The following is a 20,445-nucleotide window of genomic DNA, read 5'->3' as shown; positions in this document are numbered from 1 at the left end:
AGCCAGCAGCAGGGTGTGAAGTCAGCAGAGAGGAAGGGATGAATCTGCATGGAAAACAGGTCTGCCGGTGACTAGCGATAGGGAAAGTAAGAGAAGAAAAAGCAGGCCGTGGGGCAGTTATGGAGGAGTGAGCAGCTTCAGCTGTATAAGGAGGGGGCATCAGCACCTCCCACGGAAAGGTCCAGGGTTTCATTCTGAAGCTGGCCCGGGTCCGCCCGGGGCCACTGCATCTGACCTGGGCTAGAAATCGTGCTCTTCTGAGCTGCTGACATGAGGCTAGCTTGGTGCCGATGAAGAGCATCTTGCATTTGAAAGCTCACCTACCTTTATCCCAACCGTGCAGTTGGTCCAGTAAAAACTCGCCCACAAAGACCTCTGCCTCTCTCAAGGCTGGTGCTGGTGTTAGGGCGCTGCCTTCCCCAGAACGAGGAGACTGGATTTTCTCATGGAAGATCCCTTTCAACACGAATGGTTTCAATTCTCAGACCATGGCACAGAATATATAACAGCCACTGCACATAGGGCGCTGGTTGGACTGGGCTTGTTTTAGTTGAATTCTGAATTTTTGCTCTGCAAGAGGAGGTAACGGGGTGAAACGTCACATTTAAATCTCAGGTCAGCCTTCTGTCCCCAGTGAACTGAGCAAGTGGATATTAGGGAAAGGACTGTTAGGGTCAAGCATCTACAGCCACTTGACATTTTCAAGCAGTCAGCATTTCCCACCATCTCCTCTCACAAGGAGTCTCCCTCCCCATCAGCCTCTAGGGAAGGGGATGAGCCTGTGCCCAAGACACTTCTGAACTTGAGCTAACACCACTCTTTCTGAGCCTCACCCTTGATTTCCACCCCGTGTCGTTTCATCCCCTGGGGCAGCGTACACTTCAATGGACCTGCTGCGTGAAATAGTTTTCACTTTGAACTAGAAAGGCAAAAGACATTTTTCACATTTTTAACACTATAACTTTTTTAACCAAATCTAATGAACCCTTCAGGCATTTCCCTAGCAGCCACGTAAGCACTGGCAAACCCTCTGAAGACATCCTTTTCACATGAGGATAACATTTTAAACATGTGCATCTGCAATCCAAGCACCAGACCCCCACCAGAGAAGAGAGATCGCAAGATCTCTCTGTAGGGAAACGTGGTGGCACGTAGATGCCCTTTGCTGTTAGTGCAGGCGAGACTGCCAGGGAAGTCAAAAGAAGGAGACCTGCGAGGTCCCAGAGAAGAAAACAAGACACCAGAAAATGAAACTCGCTTCTCTCAACACAAAATGGTATCAAAGGACAGGGAAGGAGGCAGTGTCATGGCACAACACGCGGTTAAGCAAGACTGGGCATTTACACATCTCGGGTGCAATATAATGACGTGAAGCAGCAGGAGGCAGTGGGTGAGGGGTAACTAAAGTGTGCGACGTCCCCTTCATCCAGGCAATGCCCTGCTGCTACCCTTCTTTGCCCCACGGGCAGGGGCATTTCACTAGCGAGAGCCCCCGGGAACAACCCACAATTCACAGGCATACACGCACCACCGTAAGATGGCACGGCTAGCTTCATACAGTCTCTCCGCGGAGTCGGAGCTGGGTGCCAGCTCCTGCACAACACCGCTCCCCGAGTAGAAACGAATGAGAAGCTGGCAGGTCCTGGCAATCCTGTAGCACGTTCAGGGAACGAGTGGTCACAGCTTTGGTTTCTCGATTGGATCAGAGGCCTTCCTCCACAGGCCCCGGTTTGGAGCGGGTGCACTCCGATGGAGAGGAAACCACGCCGAGCATCAGTCAGACCGGCCCCGGCTACACTGCAGGGTGCTGGAAGGAGCCCGAGACCTCTAAACAGGACATGAGAGGCTGCCCATTCCCAGCAGACACCCGCTTGAGCAGATCTAGATTCCTGTTTATTAACGGTTTGGTTTCATTCCCACAGGGTTTGTTTTTTTGTTTTTTTTTTAATCGGGCTGTGATTTGGGAATGGTTTCCTTGCTTCAGGACCAAGCCAGTATTAAGTTCCCTTCTTCGGACACACTGAACAGCGACCAACAAGACGACCTCATGCAGATGCAGGGAGACTCCAGCCCCCCAGAGCAGCAAGCTGTGAGTAAGATGTGCCTTTTCCTTTCCATCTCCAAAAAGCACAAGCCTGATAGACAGCTTAAGCAGTTGCTGTGTCAAGTTTCTTCTTTCTCCGTCCAAGGCAACAGGCTCAGAAATCAGACGGATAAAAGTAGGCACCAAAAGGGTAGGAACGCTTACCTGGAAAAGGAGCAATACTTGGCATGACATTTCTATAAGGCTTAGTCATCCAGCGAGTTGTTTATGGACTGGAAAATAACCAAATCCTCCTCCTAAATGGGTGTCACTTGTGCCTTGCAGGATAATCCCAGTTTCAGCTGCCAGGCGTACGATCTGGACAGCAGGACAGAAAGGAAGGGTTCAGACTCGTCGCACAGCCCCAGCCCCTCTTCTCCAGCCCATGACCCACTTCACGGGAGATTCCCTGCCAGCCAAGCCATCCATGCTGCGAGGAGCAAGTTTAAAACCACCCACAGTCTGGACAAATTCAGAAGGTATAGCTACGACGAAAACACGGCTGGGACCTACGGCAGCTTTCTCAAGAGCACCAGGAACCCCTTCCATCCTTACAAGAGGCAGATCAGTGAGGAGGTCTTCCAAGAAAGCCATCAAGCCCTCGCTCTGGATGATCATGCCTTCAAAAATGCAAGCAGCGTTGAGACTTTTGAAGAGCTGCCAGGATCTACAGGCACGGGAGAGACAGAGGCCTTTCCCACACACGTTCCCAACATCTCCACGGAGCAAACATGGTGCAACAGCCTCCAGTACAACACCCGGGGCCCAGATCCCGGCACTCAAGCCTTGGTGAGTTGCTGTATGACCCAGGGCTGCTAGCATGGTCCAGGTCAACTTTTGCAAACAGTTCTCTTTTCCATGGCATAACCCCACCATTAATCTTTTTCCAGGTTAGAGTCTATAAACAATTCCTTTGGTGCGGTTCCCTATCCTACACCTTTTCCCCAGCTAAAATTAACTCGTAGAAAAAATCCATGGACACAGATCATTTGCCTAGAAATCCATTATGTGGACCCAAAACGCTCAATTCTTTCCCTACAACAGGTCAGTCATCACCAATTAGTCTGTTGTGGGGCTGGAAGTTCTCAAAGCAATTAGTGTCAAACACATGGATGTGTGCATTGGCCACACTCACATTTGTTACGACCTTCCCTTTCTCCTTCCTATAGTCGTGCACTAGAAGAAGGGATGTTAACAAACGCATCCTAATTCAATGATGTTTAAACCCCATTGAGATCCTGCTACAGACAAGGGCAGTGGTATTTAAAAGCCTGTTCGTTTGTGGCGGTCAACCCCCTGGATGCCCAGTGTGCTCCTAAACTTCCTGCCGTTCCTACCTAAGCACCTGCAAAGAGTAAAACAATCAAAGGATAAAATACATTCAAGATGTGTGCATGACACTAAAGCACTGGCTCTCAACTATTTTAGGATCAAGATCTTTTCTGAATTTAGCAGCACCTCATTTCAAAAATGAAGTTCACTCATTTTTTGGCTACAGAAAAAAAATACCAGAGCCATTCTTCTGCTGCCAAGATCTCAGAAAGATTGTAGCAGGGCAGAATGGCTTTGACACTATGTGGATTTCTATTTGACAGCCCCGGGTTTATCTTGTGAATCATGTGTAGGTGTTTGCACACTTAACAGTCCTCCTATTGTGCAGCACCCTGTGGCACCTTTACAAGGATCTGCTGGTGCCTGGTTGAGAATCACTGCCCTGACAGATGAGAACCCTAACGCCCACGGTCCAGTTACCTAAGAGAGGACAGGGCATTACCAAAGGCTATCACCCTCTCAATAACAGCTAAAGCCCACTACGCTTTCCCCACCCAGTATTGATACTTGGGTAGGAAAGCTTCTGTGACTGTAATTCCACGAGCATAGGTTACTTCCTTGCTGCTATAATTACATGCCAGTTTTTCCAAGACTAGCTTTCAATCACTAATTGGTAGTAAGAGGAAGTGGGGAAGTCTAGCATCTCAGTAGATGTTTTGGATGCAGGAAGGCCCATCTCTGAGGTCACTTCTATTTGATTGGCATTGCCAGAGAGGAAAACCCATCTGTTGCACAGCGTGCAAGACGGCACGCTCACCGTTTGCAGTTCTGTGGTGATCGACGCTAGTGCAATAGATGCAGTCAGCTAATTTAAGGGAACTCTGAGATCACAGCTTTCTAAGGAGGTTTGGGCACTGTACATTTGCAGCAAGTTTTCCTAGTATTAAGATTAGTCAAAGAGCAGTTATTAGGAAATATATAAAGCCGGCTGACCCTTTCAAATACTTTAAAAGTGTTTTTGGTGTTATTTAAAAATAAGAATAATAAAGCAATGACCCTGATTTTGAATGGTGTCTGAACTCACTTGAAAACTGAATATGGTATTGAATTCTAAAAACCTGCGAATAATGACTTTTAATTTTTTTTTTTTCAATTTGTAGTTTGCACAATTTTCAGAATTAAAATCTCAAGATCACATTTGGCCATCTCACCCTGGCTATCCCTCTCATGCTGCACAAGCCAAAGTAAAGACACCTTTTTATCACTCACATGTCTATTAGCATTTATGGGCAAAGTGCCAACTGATTAAAATACGCTCAAGCCAGGATTAGCCATCAGGGGACCGTAGTGTTTTCTGGCATGTCGCACCAAAATATTATTGATTATTTCTTGGTGATAATTAGACAGAAAAGAAAGAGATGCTTAGGCTGCAGAGGCTGATCCTGTTGAATTGTAATAGTCGATAGAAACAGATTAAATGTATGGCCTAAGCAAGTGGCCAGGATTGCTTAAGGCCTGTTAGATCTATGTTTATTCAAATGCACATACACTATACCCACTCATTAGGCCCTGATCAAACCTGTGCAACAATTTTTGTAACATAATGCACAGATGACAGGAAAGTAGTGATTGAGCTGTTACCAACTCTCCCAAGGTAATCTCCCCAGCTGCACTATTCGGTCTCTCCTCTTCCCAACGACTCCTTCCAGCTTTGTGCAAACCGTCCGCTAACAACAAGCTGAGATAGTGCTGAAGCAGAGAGGGACCCGATGAGCTCAGGATGACTGTTCAAGTATTTGAAGGGAAAAGGCAAAAGAAATTATCATCTGGACTTTTCATATTTTTGTTAGAAAATCGTAATGGTCTTCTTTACAATTGTAGTTACACAGAAATGATGGATGAGATGCTTACTGTGGGGGCTCTAACGCACGATGTTTTCTACTTCTAACAAGCATAGAAGGAAGTCAAGAAAAGCAGAGAAAACATCTAAAGGCTAAGACAGTATCTAGCCAGCTTATTTTGATTAAAATTCAGTGCATTTTCCCAATTACACCTCCAATAATATATCTCAGCAGGATTCAGAGGTCAGCCTTAAAGGCCTGTCACTGGAAGGGCAGCCCGGTCTGTACTGTTACCAGTCTCAGGTGCAAGAGATGTACTGCTCCTCGCACCCATTCCAGCAGGTAGGTGCACCGTGCGGACAAACTGCATTTCCCACTGCAGACTGGAGATAATATTCAAGGAACAAGCTAACGGTGTTGGCTAAATTTACACTTGCTGGGGAAATTTGATAGTGAATAGATAATATTCCCATTTTCCTTCCAAAAATGGCATCGAGAAGAAATAGATCCAAATTATTTTTAAAACCTAGGTGCTGCCAGAAATATTAAGTGGTAGAAATGGGAAAGCAGTGCTGCTTGTGTCTTCTCTTGCAGCCACTGCCACGTAAAACTGGTGTGGTAACCTGGTGGAAGGGATATGTGCCAGCTCCATCCGATCTTGGGAATTGTGTCTGTTCTTCCTGAGTGTCACAGCTGGATATGGCCCCCTTGAGCACTAATAAGCTTAGAAAATCATTTTAAAAACCCAAGTTTAAGTAGTGAAGCACTCCTGCGAGTCCTGTGCCCTGGCGGGGTGGGAGCTGGGTGAGCCGCAGTGAGCCCTGGGAACCAAGGCTTGCACACGGCAAACCATGTGCTCCATCCTATTACTGTTACTCTCCTCCTCCCTCCGCTTCCACTCCCTCTATTGTGTGCTGCACCCACCCATCCCACGGGTAGTCATTAAAGTATAAGCTCTTGGGAGCAGAGACATCTTTCAGTGCATGTCTGTGCAACACCTTGCCCAATGGGCTTCCCATTCTGGTTGGCACCTCTGTGCACCTCTGGCAACCAAATCCTCAGCAGGAGAGGGGCTCTCTGCTAGGATGGGGTGATGCCCACCACATTTTCTCCTCCCTGGTATTCCTGCTTCTTCCATCTATTTCTGCACCTCAGCGCTGCAGGAGCTGGATGCTCTTCCTACAGGCCTGGGAAGTGCACAAGTGCAGGAAGGGTTTGGAAGAGCAGAAGCTTTGGGAGGTGTGACGGGGGAAGAAAGGGTTTCCCCACACCGGGGCTAAGTCAGGAAGCCTGGGCAGGGACCTTCCTCTTGCTTCTCAGGCTCATCCCTGGAGCTGCCACCTAACCAAACCTAGCCTGAACTCTAACATAGGCAACATTTTTCTTCCCAAGTGGTCAAAAAGGAACGGAAAATCCCTCATCATCACCAGCACCCCTTCCTCTGTCACAGTCCATGAAAAGCTCCTGCCATTGATCTCAAATTCACTAGAAAAGTGGTCTCGATCACAGTCACAATCCAACAACATTGATACAGATATACTGTTTTTCTTTTTTCCCTTTGTGGGGAGGGAGGAGAAGATTCAAAAATCATATTTATGGGAAAACCTTTGTTGCAGCTATGAAGTTGCAGTGCAGCCCCTACAATCTCGCTGCAGCTTGCCAGCTGCATTGCGCACCTTCCCACAGCTCTGCACAGGCCATTGCAAAAGTAAAAAGGGAGAGAATCCGTGTGCCCCAAATACCCTTCTTTTCCACATTATTCCCTATGTGGACATACACCCCTCCCCTTTCGCTCTTGGTTCGATGCCAGCTCTGTTATTAAACATTGGCATCAACTGGATTAAAAACCAAAACCTTACGGTGCAGCGGCTGCAACACGCCTTCTGGGAGCAGCTGGGCAAGACGCAACAAGCGCCGCACCATAGGGAAGTCTCCATCCACCTGCAGGCCGGCACCGTGACAGCCCTCCCCAAGCACCCGGTTTCTGGTAGCGCTTTCGTACTTGTGCCTCTCTCATTCCTATGGGAAAAGCTAAGGAAACATGGACAAGAGCCCCGAGGACAGCGAGAGGCCACGGCAGCCTAGACTGTAGTAGGCAGACTTACCACCCCAGTCATGCCAGGGGGCCAGTCGGATGAGTAAGCGGCCTCCCCATCACAACCAGGTGACCCTGCACTGAAGCTGTCCCAGGGGGGTTGGTTGTCGCTGTCGCAAGCAGACAAGCTTCTTTGGGTCAATCCAATATCTTTTATTACTTTATAATTCTTTTAATTGGTCTAATAAAAGATATTTTTATTTTAGGCTAGATATCAGGAGGTGCTATTTCACGGTCAGGGCGGCTAGGATCTGGAACCAACTTCCAAGCGAAGTGGTGCTGGCCCCTACCCTGGGGGTTTTTAAGAGGAGGCTGGATGAACACCTTGCTGGCGTCGTTTGACCCCAGTACTCTTTCCTGCCGTGACAGGGGGTCGGACTCGATGATCTGCTGAGGTTCCTTCCAACCCGACCAGCTATGAAACTATATCAGATTTACCCAAATAACCTTATCTGCCTATGAACTAAAGCTGAGCACACCAGCAAACCAGCCAGAGAAGGCTCTCCGTGCCACGCCAAGAGGCAACAGATCCGCTCCCTTGTCAGTTTTGTCCACGAGATGAAACTGCTTCTCCTCCCCTTTGCCGAGCGCAGGGCAGAGTAGCCCAGCAGAGAAACCACCACCTTCCTCACCTCAAAACAACTGCAGACATGCGACACTAATTGGAGACACTCACCCACCATAAAACACCGACACCTTCATGCCAGTTCTGCCACTGTAAAACAAGCAGGAGCCCGTCACACAAGACCATTCTGTAGCCCCAGTTCCCTCAAATAGGAGCAATGAAACCAATAAAACAGAAATAGTCTTTAAAACGCCCAGTCCTCTCTTCTGGTGATGACATCAGAGCCAGTTCCAGCTCAGTCTCCTTTCCTTCCAAAGGAGCCACTGAAGCTAATAAAAACCCAAATTACCATATAAATACCTAATCTTCCCTGATAACCATGCTGAACACAGGAGGACAAGGCAGGCAGCCCTTGAAGACAGAATTTATAGAAGTTTTCAGGGCTGAAATGTTGCCCGGTTTGTATTTTCCTGGGGCAAGGAGGGACGACGCGTGGAAGCGATGCAAGAACAAGGGTGCAGGGATCGGCCTGGCCCCCTGGGCAGCACGCTCAGAGCTCAGGTTCTGCGTCTTGCTCTGCAGCTGGATGGGATAGAGCACCTCGGCGCCCAGCGCATTTTACAATGCATTTGTTTTCATGCCTGCGCTGACATCATTAATGCATTCAAAGTTTTACCTTGATGTCCAAAGTCAGCGAACAGTAATGGCCTTGTGCTGACCCCGTTGTACAAGCTCTGCTCCATTGGATTTCTGTCTTTACCCCCTTCACTGCTTTTAACCAAAGACAACCAAAAAATGCAGCTGAGCCCCTCTTTTAAGTCTGTAACGTACTTTAATGGCTTTAATCTTATGTCTGACTTCAGAGGATGAGTCTTCGTAGTGCACTTTACTGTGCTAAGCATCCCATGCTGTTTTGATATTTTTCTCCATCTTAGCAAGGTCATTTTATAGCATCCCTTTATCCGTGTGATACCAGGATGGGTGGGGGAAAGGGGTCCTTACAAATAACATGGCATTGCTGTTGTTAATAAAGACAACATCTCAAGGACCTTTTGCCTCTTCAGTTTCTAAGCCAGTTGGTTTCTCTCCTGTTGTACACCAGTATTCTCCAGGAAGCAGCTATCCTGTGACCTATCTCTCTTCGTCCCAGTACCCCTACCAGAGGATCGCTCCTCAAGGAAGCCAAGAGTCCCACCAGCCTCTATTTCCAAAGCCGATCTACTCCTACAGGTAACACAAGGTTTGCTCAAGTCTGACAGTTTGGGGAAGCATCAGTTTGCACACAGCCTGTCCTCGGTACATAACGAGTGAAAACGCGCTTGCTCCCATTTATCAGGAGATGTCCCAGCCTCCGAGCCAAGACACAAGAGTTTCATTAGGCAGAAAAAAAGCCAGTGAGCATTTTGCAGAGTCTTGGGCACGTAAAACAAAAAACATAACATCAAAACAGGGCTAAGGACGTTGAATAGGGCCAAGTGTCTCAGTGTGGTCCTGCTCCATCCATCCGGCTCTAGGGGCTGGTGCGTGCCAGTGGGGTGCATGTGCCACCATGGAAGGGAGACCTAAGTGCCCCTCAGGTACCTGAGAGGTGGCACTGGGCATCTGCAGTCTCCTGTGTGTGTGGCTTTTGGCCGCTGGTCACCCTTTCCAGCATGCGAGTTGGTGCTAATTCTTTCCTGCTGAATAGGGTCAGTCCAGAAATAGGAGAGATGGGGAAATTATGCACCTGCACATATAAGTAAAACCGTAAGTTATGTATCATGGTCTTTCTGAACAGGTACAAACAATGTTTCCCTGTAGAAACATGAATGCCCTTTGTCTGCTCCTTCTTTGGTAATATTAAACCCAAGGGCATCAGTGCTGTCTGCACAGAGTAAAGCAGTGCAGTGAAACCTCAGGTTTCAGACTGCAGCTAGGAGTAGATGTTGCATTTGTCCCTGCGTGTATCCCAGGACTGGCGTGTACACACATCGCCCATCTAATCAGGGTTTAGCAAATGGCTGAATGAACCGCCGCTTTCCTGTCACTGATCCAGTGATGCAGTCCCAGGATATCTGTACAGCTGTGCTCTGCATATCCCAGGATAAAGCATTACTGCTTCTTATCTGGGAAATGTTTTTAGGATTTATCCTGGGACATTGGCATGGACATCTGTACAATTGCACTTTGTCCTGGGATAAAATGACTTATTCCAGGTAAGTGCAATATCCGTTTGCAGCCTTTTTCACTGTGGGTGCTTATACACATCCTGATTTGACCATGTACATGTGACAAAGAATGACGAAAAATCATCACTTGACTCTCCTTTTGGGACCTTTATCCACATAGTGCAGTGGTTTTCAACCTCTGGCCCGCCAACCCCTGGGGGTCCGCAGACGATGTCTAAGGGGTCCGTGAAAGATGACTATGATCAATCAAAAGTATGCGAATGCCCACACCTACAATTCAGAGGGGTCCACATTTCCATTCAAAATTTCCAAAGGGTGAAAAAAAGGTTGAAAACCACCGACTTGGAGCGACTGAGCTCAGTGTTAAAAAGATACAACAACAAAACCCACCAAGCGGCACAAGCCCCCAAACTAACCGCTCAGGCCTGGGGTATGATTTTACTGTGTGGTGCAACAGATTTACCCTGATATAATTGCACTGAAGGCAGATGCTGTGTGTGCAATGCGATGGTAACCCGTGCAATCACCAGGGTTCATCTTATGGCAGTGAAAGCCAGAGAGGAATTGCGTGTGCTGAAAAATAATTTTGCTGTTTCTGAAAAACCACATAAAGCCAACTCATGTGAGACTAGCTGTCAAGACTGCCTTCTCTCTGTCCTTTTATCCCCAAAGCATCCTGATCTTCATGGCACTCAAGAACAGCAAGACGGGGAGCCTGCCAGTCAGCGAGATTTACAATTTCATGACGGAACATTTCCCTTATTTTAAGGTGAGCTCCTCTTTTACTCCACTCCATTGAAACGGTCTGTTTGCATGTATTAGCTCTCAGGTGTAATATCTAACAAGTGCTGGGCTGTACTTCTCCTAGTCCCTGAGTCTAATGATTGCCCAGGCCACGACTTGGGCTTACACAGCCTACCTGAGTGCTGCAGGGGTGGCCAGTCTGCAGCACACACGTCACAAGTGGCACAGCCAGTCTGTGTGGTGGCATGTAGCGGGCCGAGGAGGGAACAGACAGTCCGGTGTCAAAAAAGGCAAGGAGCAGTCAGCAGATCGGGCAAGGGAAGGAGACGTGGCACTCAAGGAGGGTGCAGGGCTCATTTGGAGCACATCAGCCAAAAAAGTTTGGCCCCCACTGGAGTACTGTGTGGGACAATACCAGGAGGAGAAGGATTACAGTTAGATTTAAACAAGGTCTGTAATGTTCAGCACCAGGCTTTATACCTGTTGATGCTTCAAGAAAAACCGTAGTAGAAATACAGAGCAAGTCATGTATAAATGCCCCAAGAGGGAATGAAAGCAACAAGAGTAATATTTCCTATTGAGAATAAATATGCAGAAAAATAAGAGGTTTAAAAAAAACCCAACAAAACAACCACACAAAATGGCAAAAAGGGAACTCAAACATAAACGCTCTATGGCATAAGAAGAAAACTCTTGAAGCAATATAGGAAGGAAGTGGTAACTCGCAGTGAGGCTAGATGAAACTGCGACCCACAGGAAGGTGAAAGGGCAGAAGGGACGGATGTAGCATGGCATGAAGGAGGAAGAGGAGGAGAGAGTTCTCCAGGGTGTAGTGTATCTATGTCCTCTCGTAAACTATTCCTTAGTCTATAGCTGCCTGCTGAACGAATCAGCGCTACTCAGCTGGTGGCTGGACGCAAGGGAACGGGAGAAAAAGATTCAGCCTCGACTACTCCATCTGTATCCGATGCCTGTGCTGGTGCATGGAAGAAGAAATGCAGTGCCTTTCTAGCAGAAAAAGAAATTCATTTAAAATACAACAAAATGCACGTTTTGCAAATCTAACAGCACCAGATGGATTTGTTTTCAGAAGATACTGCCTGAGATGACTAGAAGAAACAGTCTGCAAACCCACTGCTGCTTCTACTCACATGAATAGGAGGTTTCCTAGGCCAGGAAAAATCCAGATCGACTAAGTCTACCTTCCTGCTCTGGGTGGTAAAGTGTGTTCCTGACAGCTCGCACTTCCAGGGCAACACCCATCCTCTCCACAAAGACACTGCTAAATGCACGCTCTCCCTGCACCCATCAGAGAGGCTGAGCCATTTCTGATACCTCATGTAAGTCTTTCCCTCCCACTCAAGACGACTCTGGAGCTGCCCTTTTCTCCGACCCTCGTGCCCTTCCACTAAGGCATTGAAAAAGAGACAGTCAGGACCGGGTTTCCCCCAAGATCAGTCTGAGTTTGCTGCAGACACAGAACTATGCAGAGGGGCGAGCGCACGCTCTGGGGGAAGAACCGCTTTGCACGCTAGTCCATTTGACAGCCGTCTGATTCCACAGTTTCACCCCAAACTTCTTAAAAGAAACAGAAAAGTGAGAAAAATAATACCGCTTATTTGTGGGTAACCTGCTGCAGTTACTTCCAATCCATACTCAGCTAGGGGAATCCTCTGCACAATAGGTTTCTGCCCTTTGCATTGCCTGCTGTCTTTGGGATCTTTCAAGATACTAATTCGACGATTCCCCTTGGAAATCAGGCACAGAAAACTTTGTCGTTGCTATTAGAAATCTCCGGTAACTACAGAACATGGAACCGATAGGTGGGGAAGCAATTACAGCCAGGGAAAAACACGTACAAAATGCACATGGGATCTTGCTGGGAGACATTAAATGACAAGCCCCAGTCAATTAACTTCTCCTCGCTGCAACAGCAAATTCAGCCTCTCTGATGCAACAGTCTCATTTCTAGTTGAAACAGAGTGATCCAACTCCTACGTCCTGAAAAAACATCCATGCAGCTAAAGCAGAACTGCGCTTTGAAGTACCTCTCCCTTCTCCTGAGAGCTAGATGTAAAGAGAAAGGGCTTTGCAAGATCAGAGGACTCTTTAAACTTCAAGGGACGGTCTGGATCAGTGGGTCTATAGAGAGTAAGCTGAGTAAGGTTTCTCTTTGTGGTATTTTTGTTCCCTTCCAGTAGTTAACATGACTAACCAAAGACTCAGTCTTGGAAACTGGAGATCCCGTCCATGGGCCGAGAGGCTAGAAAGGGTGTGGGCTCCTGGGACTGTACGGGCAGGCTCACTCCTCCTCTCCATCACCCAAATTCTGCACTCAGCCCTTCCCCTACAGGGGTCCGATTTCACCTCGATGGTCACAGCTCGTTCCTTTAGTGACCAGGATGAAGGTGCACATTGACCCCTGGCCAGAGCACTGGGGCTGGCTTTCCCCTGCCCAAAATACTGGAGATCAGCCTGCTCCTCTCCCGGCACCATGCTGCAGAACAAACCCATTTGCTTGGCTCCCTCATTAACGTCTCTAGAGCTATTTCACAGCACACACCCTGCCATTTCTGACAACCTCTGGGAAGCACATGCCACTCCCGTCTTCCCTCCTGCTGAGCAGGAGCATTAATTAGGTCTGCAAAGTAGGGACGAGGCAGACAGGTAATCCCTAATTGACAGGGCCAGCAATAAAATCTCATGTTCTGCTTCTTTGCAAAAATGACATCATTCAGTACCAAGCACATCCGACTCCAGAAGAACGTCTTTCTTGTTCACTTGAGCCCTGGCTGGTAGCAAGCTCAGCATGACCTGCAAAGATGAAAAAAGGTGGGCTTCTGTCCTTTTTTTGCTTCTTTATGGTGGATAAAGTAGTTCCCACCATAAAAGGGAGTTTTTTGGCTTGTTTTTAACTGTAGAACTTCAAGTTCTATCTTGCCCACAAAACTCTGATGACTGGCAAAATAGCAAACCGATGATGACATCACATGGGCCAAAAGAGTGGAAGTTAGCAAGTTATAAGAGGGAAGGGATGTTGACTCATTTTTGCTGGTTTCTGTTAACAGGTACTTACTTCTATGACTGATTCATGTTGTAATGAAAGGAATCTGCAGCAAGTCAACACCAGGGCTCCTTAAACTTAGAGGCTTGGTGCTTTCAGCAATCACTCTTTATTCCACTAAGTGGTCCTGAAACAAAGCCAGGGAAGAGCACATTTAGATTCCAGATAGAAGCAGGAATCTCAAACCTCCAGCAGCCGCACGCTGATAAGTTCCAGTTTCCCACTCTTGCCTTGGCAGGCACCGGGCAGGGTGCAATTCTGTTTTCTGTATTTACCGAGCAAGATCCAGAACATGTCTTAGTTGGTTCCCAGCTGAACACAAAAAAGGCTTTAGGAGGTTTTGGATGCTAACGCACCACGTCTGCAGATACTGCAACTTTAGAAAGCCTCAAGGTGAACAAAAACGCTGTCAGCCACTATCAGCCAGATCCCAAGAAGGACTTAGATGCCTCAAACTGGACTCCAGTGGACTTTGAGTGCACAAGTCCAAAACAGCAATGCAAAACCCTTCTGCTCAGCAGTCCTGGAAACTCATCAGACACCTCCCTTTTTAGCCTGAAACTTCCCAAGGCATTAGCTGTTCTGCCTGCCAACCGTGCCCACGACTTCCATTGTCTAAGCAGGTCGGCACCCAGCCCCCACCTAAGCCCCACCAGGATCCAGAAACCAGCAGGAGCCGTACCTCTATCCCCGAAGGGCCCAATCCAGGGCGTGTGCTGAGAGCACACTCAGTGCACACACCCACAGCACTGGGTCCAGTACAAAGCACAACAGCTACGGGCACTTTTCTTTAAAACCTCACGCCAAAGAGATGGTGATGCCCACTCCTTTGTTAATAGTCTTGTGGCTACAGCACTGGTCCAAGGAGCAGGAGACCTGGGTTGCAGACCCTAATCATCACCACCCAAGACAGGGCCCTGACCACCAGGCATGCGCTGCCAAGGGCACGTGCACCCTCCCCGCCTCCTGCTGCTGCACAACGCCCCCACTTCAATGGATACAGGATGCGCCGGACTGGAGGAAGCCTCTGCAGCCTGCTGGCTCAGGCCCTTGCTCGGGGGGGGGAGGGTCCCGAACTCTGCTTGCACTTCCCTTTAAGCAGTTATTAATCAAAGAGCAGAAATAGTTCTGGGTACGAGCAGCACCAGGCAGAACCATTTCCTTCTCTTTTGCAGCAGCCTGTTTCCAAATCTAAACAGCACCGAAAACTTGTTTTCTGCACCAAGTTTTATCATCATTCCCCTTGTTCCGAGTCTCCATAATTAAGTACCGAATTCCGCCCCCAGGCAAGGAGGGAGCCTTGTTTATCTCATTAACTGGAGAGCACTTGAATAAAAATGAAAGGCTTTGTTTTGCTGAGGTAACACATGTATTGTTCAACCAAAAGAACTGTCAGGTTCGAGAGCCAGCTTAAAAAATAATGAGAAAAATTAACCCAAAATAGTCAAGTTCTGAAATTGTTTTCATCTCATCTGGATGACTTCAGACTCAGCCCTTTGGCTACACAGTATTTTTTGTACACCTGCATTGGCATGCTGACACCCATTTGATGTCTAGTTGGAAAATAAGATGAAGTCTAAATAGAGCGTAGCCAAGGATAAAACAGACCAGGGATACGGCTCCTTTGCGTAACTCGGTTACATAACACCGTGTTGAGAGCTCTGCATTTAATCCTTCATGTCATTGGTAAATCCGCTGTTGAAATATCCAGGACCATTCCCCTGCAAAGTCAGAATATGATGGGGATTTCTCCCTAAGCGTCCTTGCCATTTTGAATCGTCTTCACATATTGATCATCTGTGCGCGGTTACCTTTGTTCCAAGAGAAAGAAATAACAGAACTATCAACAGAAAAGAACTGTACCTGCATTGATGCGATTGCAAAAAGCACTTGGCCAAAAGAAGTTGTCAGTTCTAGGTATTGCAATGTGCAAATCGGGGATATATTCTGGTCTCAGCCTTTTAATCTGACCTGCAGCCTACTGCCTGGAGCGATGATGTTGCAAAGCTCATTGCCAAAACCTACTCAGTACTTAGAGAGCAGGCAAGCAAAGAAAGGGCTAGGCTGTGGCAAGAAATGGATTAGTGATTCAGGACCTGATTTCAAGCCTGTTAAAGTCAAGGCTGCGTGGGAAGGGGTCATTTCACCGAGCTCAGTGAGTTTTGGAAAACGTGTAGCTGTGGCACAGCTCTGTGCATCGGGACTGAATGCCCTAGCTTGACACAAGGGGACCTGGGGTTGCGGTCCAGGAATCTCTTGTATAAATAAGGCATAAATCGCCTTCCTTGATGCGAGGTCTTTTGAACAACACAAAGCTCTGTATGAGCACGTTTGATGACGATTCTTTTCATCGCTTCCTAACAACCCGACACGACCACGTAGCTATACTTCATCCAAACGCAGCTAGGGAATGGGAGTAATCAACCATGAGACTGGGCTTGAAAAATCCCACTCAGGAAAGAGTCCCTGAGAGCGGGCTCTGCATTACCTCCCAGAACAAATTCCCAGAGAGAGAGAGAGAGAGAGAGAGAAACCCTTGCTTATGTCCTTTAAAAATAAATGGGTCTAAAACAGGAGCATGTCTGTTATTAGGATGATGTCGTAATGATCCCTTGGAGAAAAAAAACACCAATGTGAATTGATGGTCCTCTTTCAGTTTTGATTCCTTTGGTCACTCTCTCTGCCAAGCCGCTCTGGTGGCAGGTCTTTATTTTCATTAAAACAATGCCGAGCTACCCCCTCTTGAGCTTCTCTTTCAGACCTGGAGGCAGAGGAAGTTGGTGGGGGAATCTTTTAACCATCGGTTGACTTGGTTTTTCCAGACAGCTCCGGACGGCTGGAAGAATTCTGTACGCCATAACTTATCCTTGAACAAGTGCTTTGAGAAAGTTGAAAATAAGTCAGGCAGCTCTTCTCGGAAAGGCTGTCTGTGGGCACTGAATCCAGCCAAAATCGATAAGATGCAGGAAGAGCTCCAGAAATGGAAGAGGAAAGATCCGGTCGCTGTGAGGAAGAGTATGGCCAAGCCAGGTCAGTAATAGCCTAACACATTCATTGTCAAGCAGTGGCCCACAGACCCTTTTCTTAGGGGCATGCAGCATAAATACACTGAGACTCAAGCAATAGAAGAGGATTTGGATGCTGGGAAGGGAAATGGTCCTCCTGTTTAGGAAGTGGCTGGCAGACGGGAAAAGCAGGAAAAGTCTAAGGATAAAATAAGAGTTGGCTTTGTTCCCAACATTGCTAATGGGACACGTCAACCACGTCCTGTACAGCCATTTCCGGAGCATCACTAAAATCCTAGCCACACCCCGAGGAGAGGACAACCTCAATGCAGAGCGGGCAATACCTGGCAAAAAGTCACATTGTAACTTGGTTTTGTTCCATTTCTCTTTTTAGAAGAGCTCGACACATTGATAGGAGAGAAGATGGACAAACTGAGGCCTTCCGTCATGGCCTGCAATCCAAATGGAGTCAAAAGTTCATCGGGGGTTTCCAGACAGATGTTAGTCCAGCCCCACTCTCTGTGTGACCCATCCCTCTCGTCTGGTATCCCACAGTCTTTGCATGCTATTCATCCACCAGGACCATTATGTGCCAAGAACCCGCTACCAAGTTTGCTCGGAGGGCACCACTCTTCGTGCTATGCATCATCACAGGGCTTTCCTCCAATCTCGACTACGTTAATGCAGCAATCACCAGGAATCCCTCAGACCATATTCCCTTCTGGAGATACCCAAAGTGAACTCAGGGCACAGCCTAGCACCACCCAGGACTCCCCCTTGCCAGCTCAGACTCCTCCTATACATGGCATGAAGATGCTGACGGAGCAGTCTGCGACCCGAACAATGCAGGACACGCTCATGCAAGACGGCGACCTGAGCAATGACATCGACGCCCTTAATCCATCCCTGACTGATTTTGATCTCCAAGGTAAGTGCCTCATCTTCCACTGACATGCGCTTGCTCATTGTGTGCATTGCCAAAGGAGATCTGACCCGCACAAAATCTTTTCCCCAGTGCCCTGAACACAACCAAAAACACCTATGAGTAGACTTATGGGTCTCACTTCCCTGTCCTTGTTGACTTGTCCTTCCCACGGTCCCAAAAAGTAGTCCAGGATGTTTCACCATCTCCTGCAGCAAGGAGTGAATAAAGGAAGTTTCCAAGACAAGACAAATAGACTCAGAGCTAGAAAAATAGCTTATACCCCCTCATCTCTGCCTCTACTGCATCTGGCAGTGAGTCTCTCAAACTCCGTCTTCCCCATCTCCACATATATTTCCCCAGAGAAAAGTACCCAAGCACAGTTACTAAATGCACATCAGAGATCATCACATAAGAATGAGGAGACATGACTTTGTTTGATTACGCTTTACGTAGAAAATTTTGGGTTCCTTTCATCCTTTATATTCTAATACCTTCCACGTCTTTGTTCAAAAAAGTGCAATCTATCCCCATGTAGAGCTTCAGAGATTTGGCTGGGCCCTGAATGGACTTCCTAACTTTGATCAAGTTCTCCCAAAGGATTAATTATATATTGCTGTCACCAAAATTTCTCCTCCAAGCAAAACATTATTTCTTTTGAATGGCTGTGGTGCTCAAACCCTGGATCAGGCACTTCCAAAGGATAAAAATAGTTAGTGGAAGGACCAAGTATAGGTAACACAGCTATAGATTAAAGGCTGCAACTTCCCTACTGCATACGTAGCTCTTGTCCTTTGCACTGGACAACAGGCACGCAAGTTCCCTTCACAGAGATGCAGCAAAATCAGCGTGCAGCAGGAGAGCGTGCAGATGCACAGAGCAATGCCAGCAATTTGTTTTAGCTCCACTGACAGTAAGAATTAAGTCGATGGAGAACAGTGGTGGGTCCAAATGGTGAAGAAACCTGCGTGCTTGGGATCCTGCGTTTGCATCCACGATGGCCGAGGCAATGCATGTGTGTGTGCACACGTCTGTACGGTGCAAGCAGCAAGAGCTCACATTTCATGCCTGCCTTCTGCCTTATCTCCTTTTTCAAATAACTGGGGGTCCCTATCTATTCAGTAACAAGCCAGACTTATTACAAACCCTGCCTTCACTGGCACTGGGTATGTCAGAACAGCTGTGGGTACAAACGTAGTGACAGCTCCCCCTGCCACAGAAAATCTCTGCTGATTTTGTGCAAACTTTTCCATAGAAGTTTGCACAAAAACTGAGCAGAAAGCTACAGCCCTGATGCAGTGATTAAACTTATTCTTTAGTGTCACCCTTGTACTCTATCATTCAGTGGGAAAGGGGGAGGCGAGTACATTCTCAGCAGCATTTCCAATCTTTGCTCATCACAGAATCACAGACAATGAGGGTTGAAGGGAGCTCGGGAGGTCGCATCTAGTCCAACCCCTGCTCAAAGCAGGACCGGCCCCAACTACATCACCCCATTCCCAGCCAACACTTTGTCTAGCCCGGACTTTAAAATTTCTAAAGATGGAGAGCCCACAATCTGGCAATCTGCGTGTGCACCAAACTGATTTGCACATGCAGTTGGATTAATTAGGCATCAGCATGATTGGTAGATCTGCCCCATAAATCGTCCCCAGCAGCTCGCAACTCAGCTGGTGCCTCTTCCAGCTGACAGCTAGGTTATGTCCGTCCGCATTTGAAAAGCGAGCTAGGAACTCTTCTTCAATGAAGGTCTGTCTTCCGCCACTTCGGGGTTAGTCACGGAGGCAAATCATGGAGGAAAGCCCGTTCTGGCTCCTTTAGCACAGACGTGCGTGGCGGGAGGAGTACACCCACCAGCGATCCCTTGGGTAAAGGACCATGTGCGCAGACACAAGCAGAAGCTCACCCGGAGCGTTTTGTTTTGTTATAGGAAATCTCTGGGAAGAACTGAAAGACGACAGCCTGGCTGCGGACCCCCTGGTTCTCATCTCATCCTCCCCAGCCCCCTCCCAGTGTTTGCCTCCACACTGCCAGGTGGATGGCGGCAGCAGCAGCAGCACCCCCCACACCAGCTTACCTGACCTCCAGCTTACCACCCTTTACTCGGCATTTATGGAAGTGGATGCAGTGTCTACACCCTACTTGAGCAATCCTGGATCGAAGCCCATAGCATTAGTGTGAACCACAAGCCAACCTACCTGCTGTTATTTTTGTCCCAACACTCTGGCACCTTCAGCTAAAATAAATCAGTACCGTGTCCAGCCATGTAAGAACTCGCTCTTTTTTTCTAGAGCTGGCCTGCAGGAAATAGAAGCCTTCTCTCAGCCTACCTGTAAGAGAAAATATTAAATGCTGGGGGGGGGGGACACATGGCCCGCTAGTTTAAAGATAAATTGAGGCTGGCCAAAGAGGCACTGGCAGCTTTTTTGCATCTTCCCGAAATAAAAGATGAGCTGAAGAAGACAAACAGCTGTCAAATATTTGTATGGGAGCCTCTTGCAATTGAACATGTAAGTCAAGGCAAACAAAAATAAAAATATTCCCAAGAAATACCGCTCAAGTCAGTGATGTCCATGCCTTCTGCTGCAGACCATGACAGAAAATCCATGTTAAAAATGTATTCAAAAACATGCACTGGTCTTTGACAAAAAGACACATGCATTTAAAAGCTTGCAAACATTACAAG

General features: G+C 47.6%; 1 protein-coding gene across 2 annotated transcripts; it reads left to right on the top strand.

Annotated features, from left to right (window-relative positions):
- Positions 1–1,727: 1,727 nt before the first annotated feature.
- Positions 1,728–20,115, top strand: FOXN1 (forkhead box N1). Of its 2 annotated transcripts, none has more exons than XM_019511265.1 (8): positions 1,728–2,089; positions 2,369–2,872; positions 5,428–5,538; positions 8,959–9,086; positions 10,697–10,793; positions 16,655–16,862; positions 17,232–17,765; positions 19,690–20,115. In XM_019511265.1, exons 1-8 carry the CDS (start codon positions 1,967–1,969, stop codon positions 19,938–19,940), a joined length of 1,956 nt encoding a protein of 651 aa, XP_019366810.1. In that variant the 5' UTR covers positions 1,728–1,966; the 3' UTR covers positions 19,941–20,115. The 2 variants fall into 2 exon arrangements, with proteins under 2 accessions (XP_019366810.1, XP_019366811.1); XM_019511266.1 differs by having other exon boundaries at positions 1,729–2,089; positions 5,431–5,538.
- The last annotated feature ends 330 nt before the right edge of the window (positions 20,116–20,445 follow it).

The sequence above is a fragment of the Gavialis gangeticus genome, unplaced genomic scaffold (assembly GCF_001723915.1).
Source record: "Gavialis gangeticus isolate Ggan-Ray unplaced genomic scaffold, GavGan_comp1, whole genome shotgun sequence".
Classification (NCBI taxonomy): Eukaryota; Metazoa; Chordata; order Crocodylia; family Gavialidae; genus Gavialis; species Gavialis gangeticus.
The sequence above is the reverse complement of the archived record's forward strand: the minus strand, read 5'-3'. Positions and strand labels throughout refer to the sequence as shown.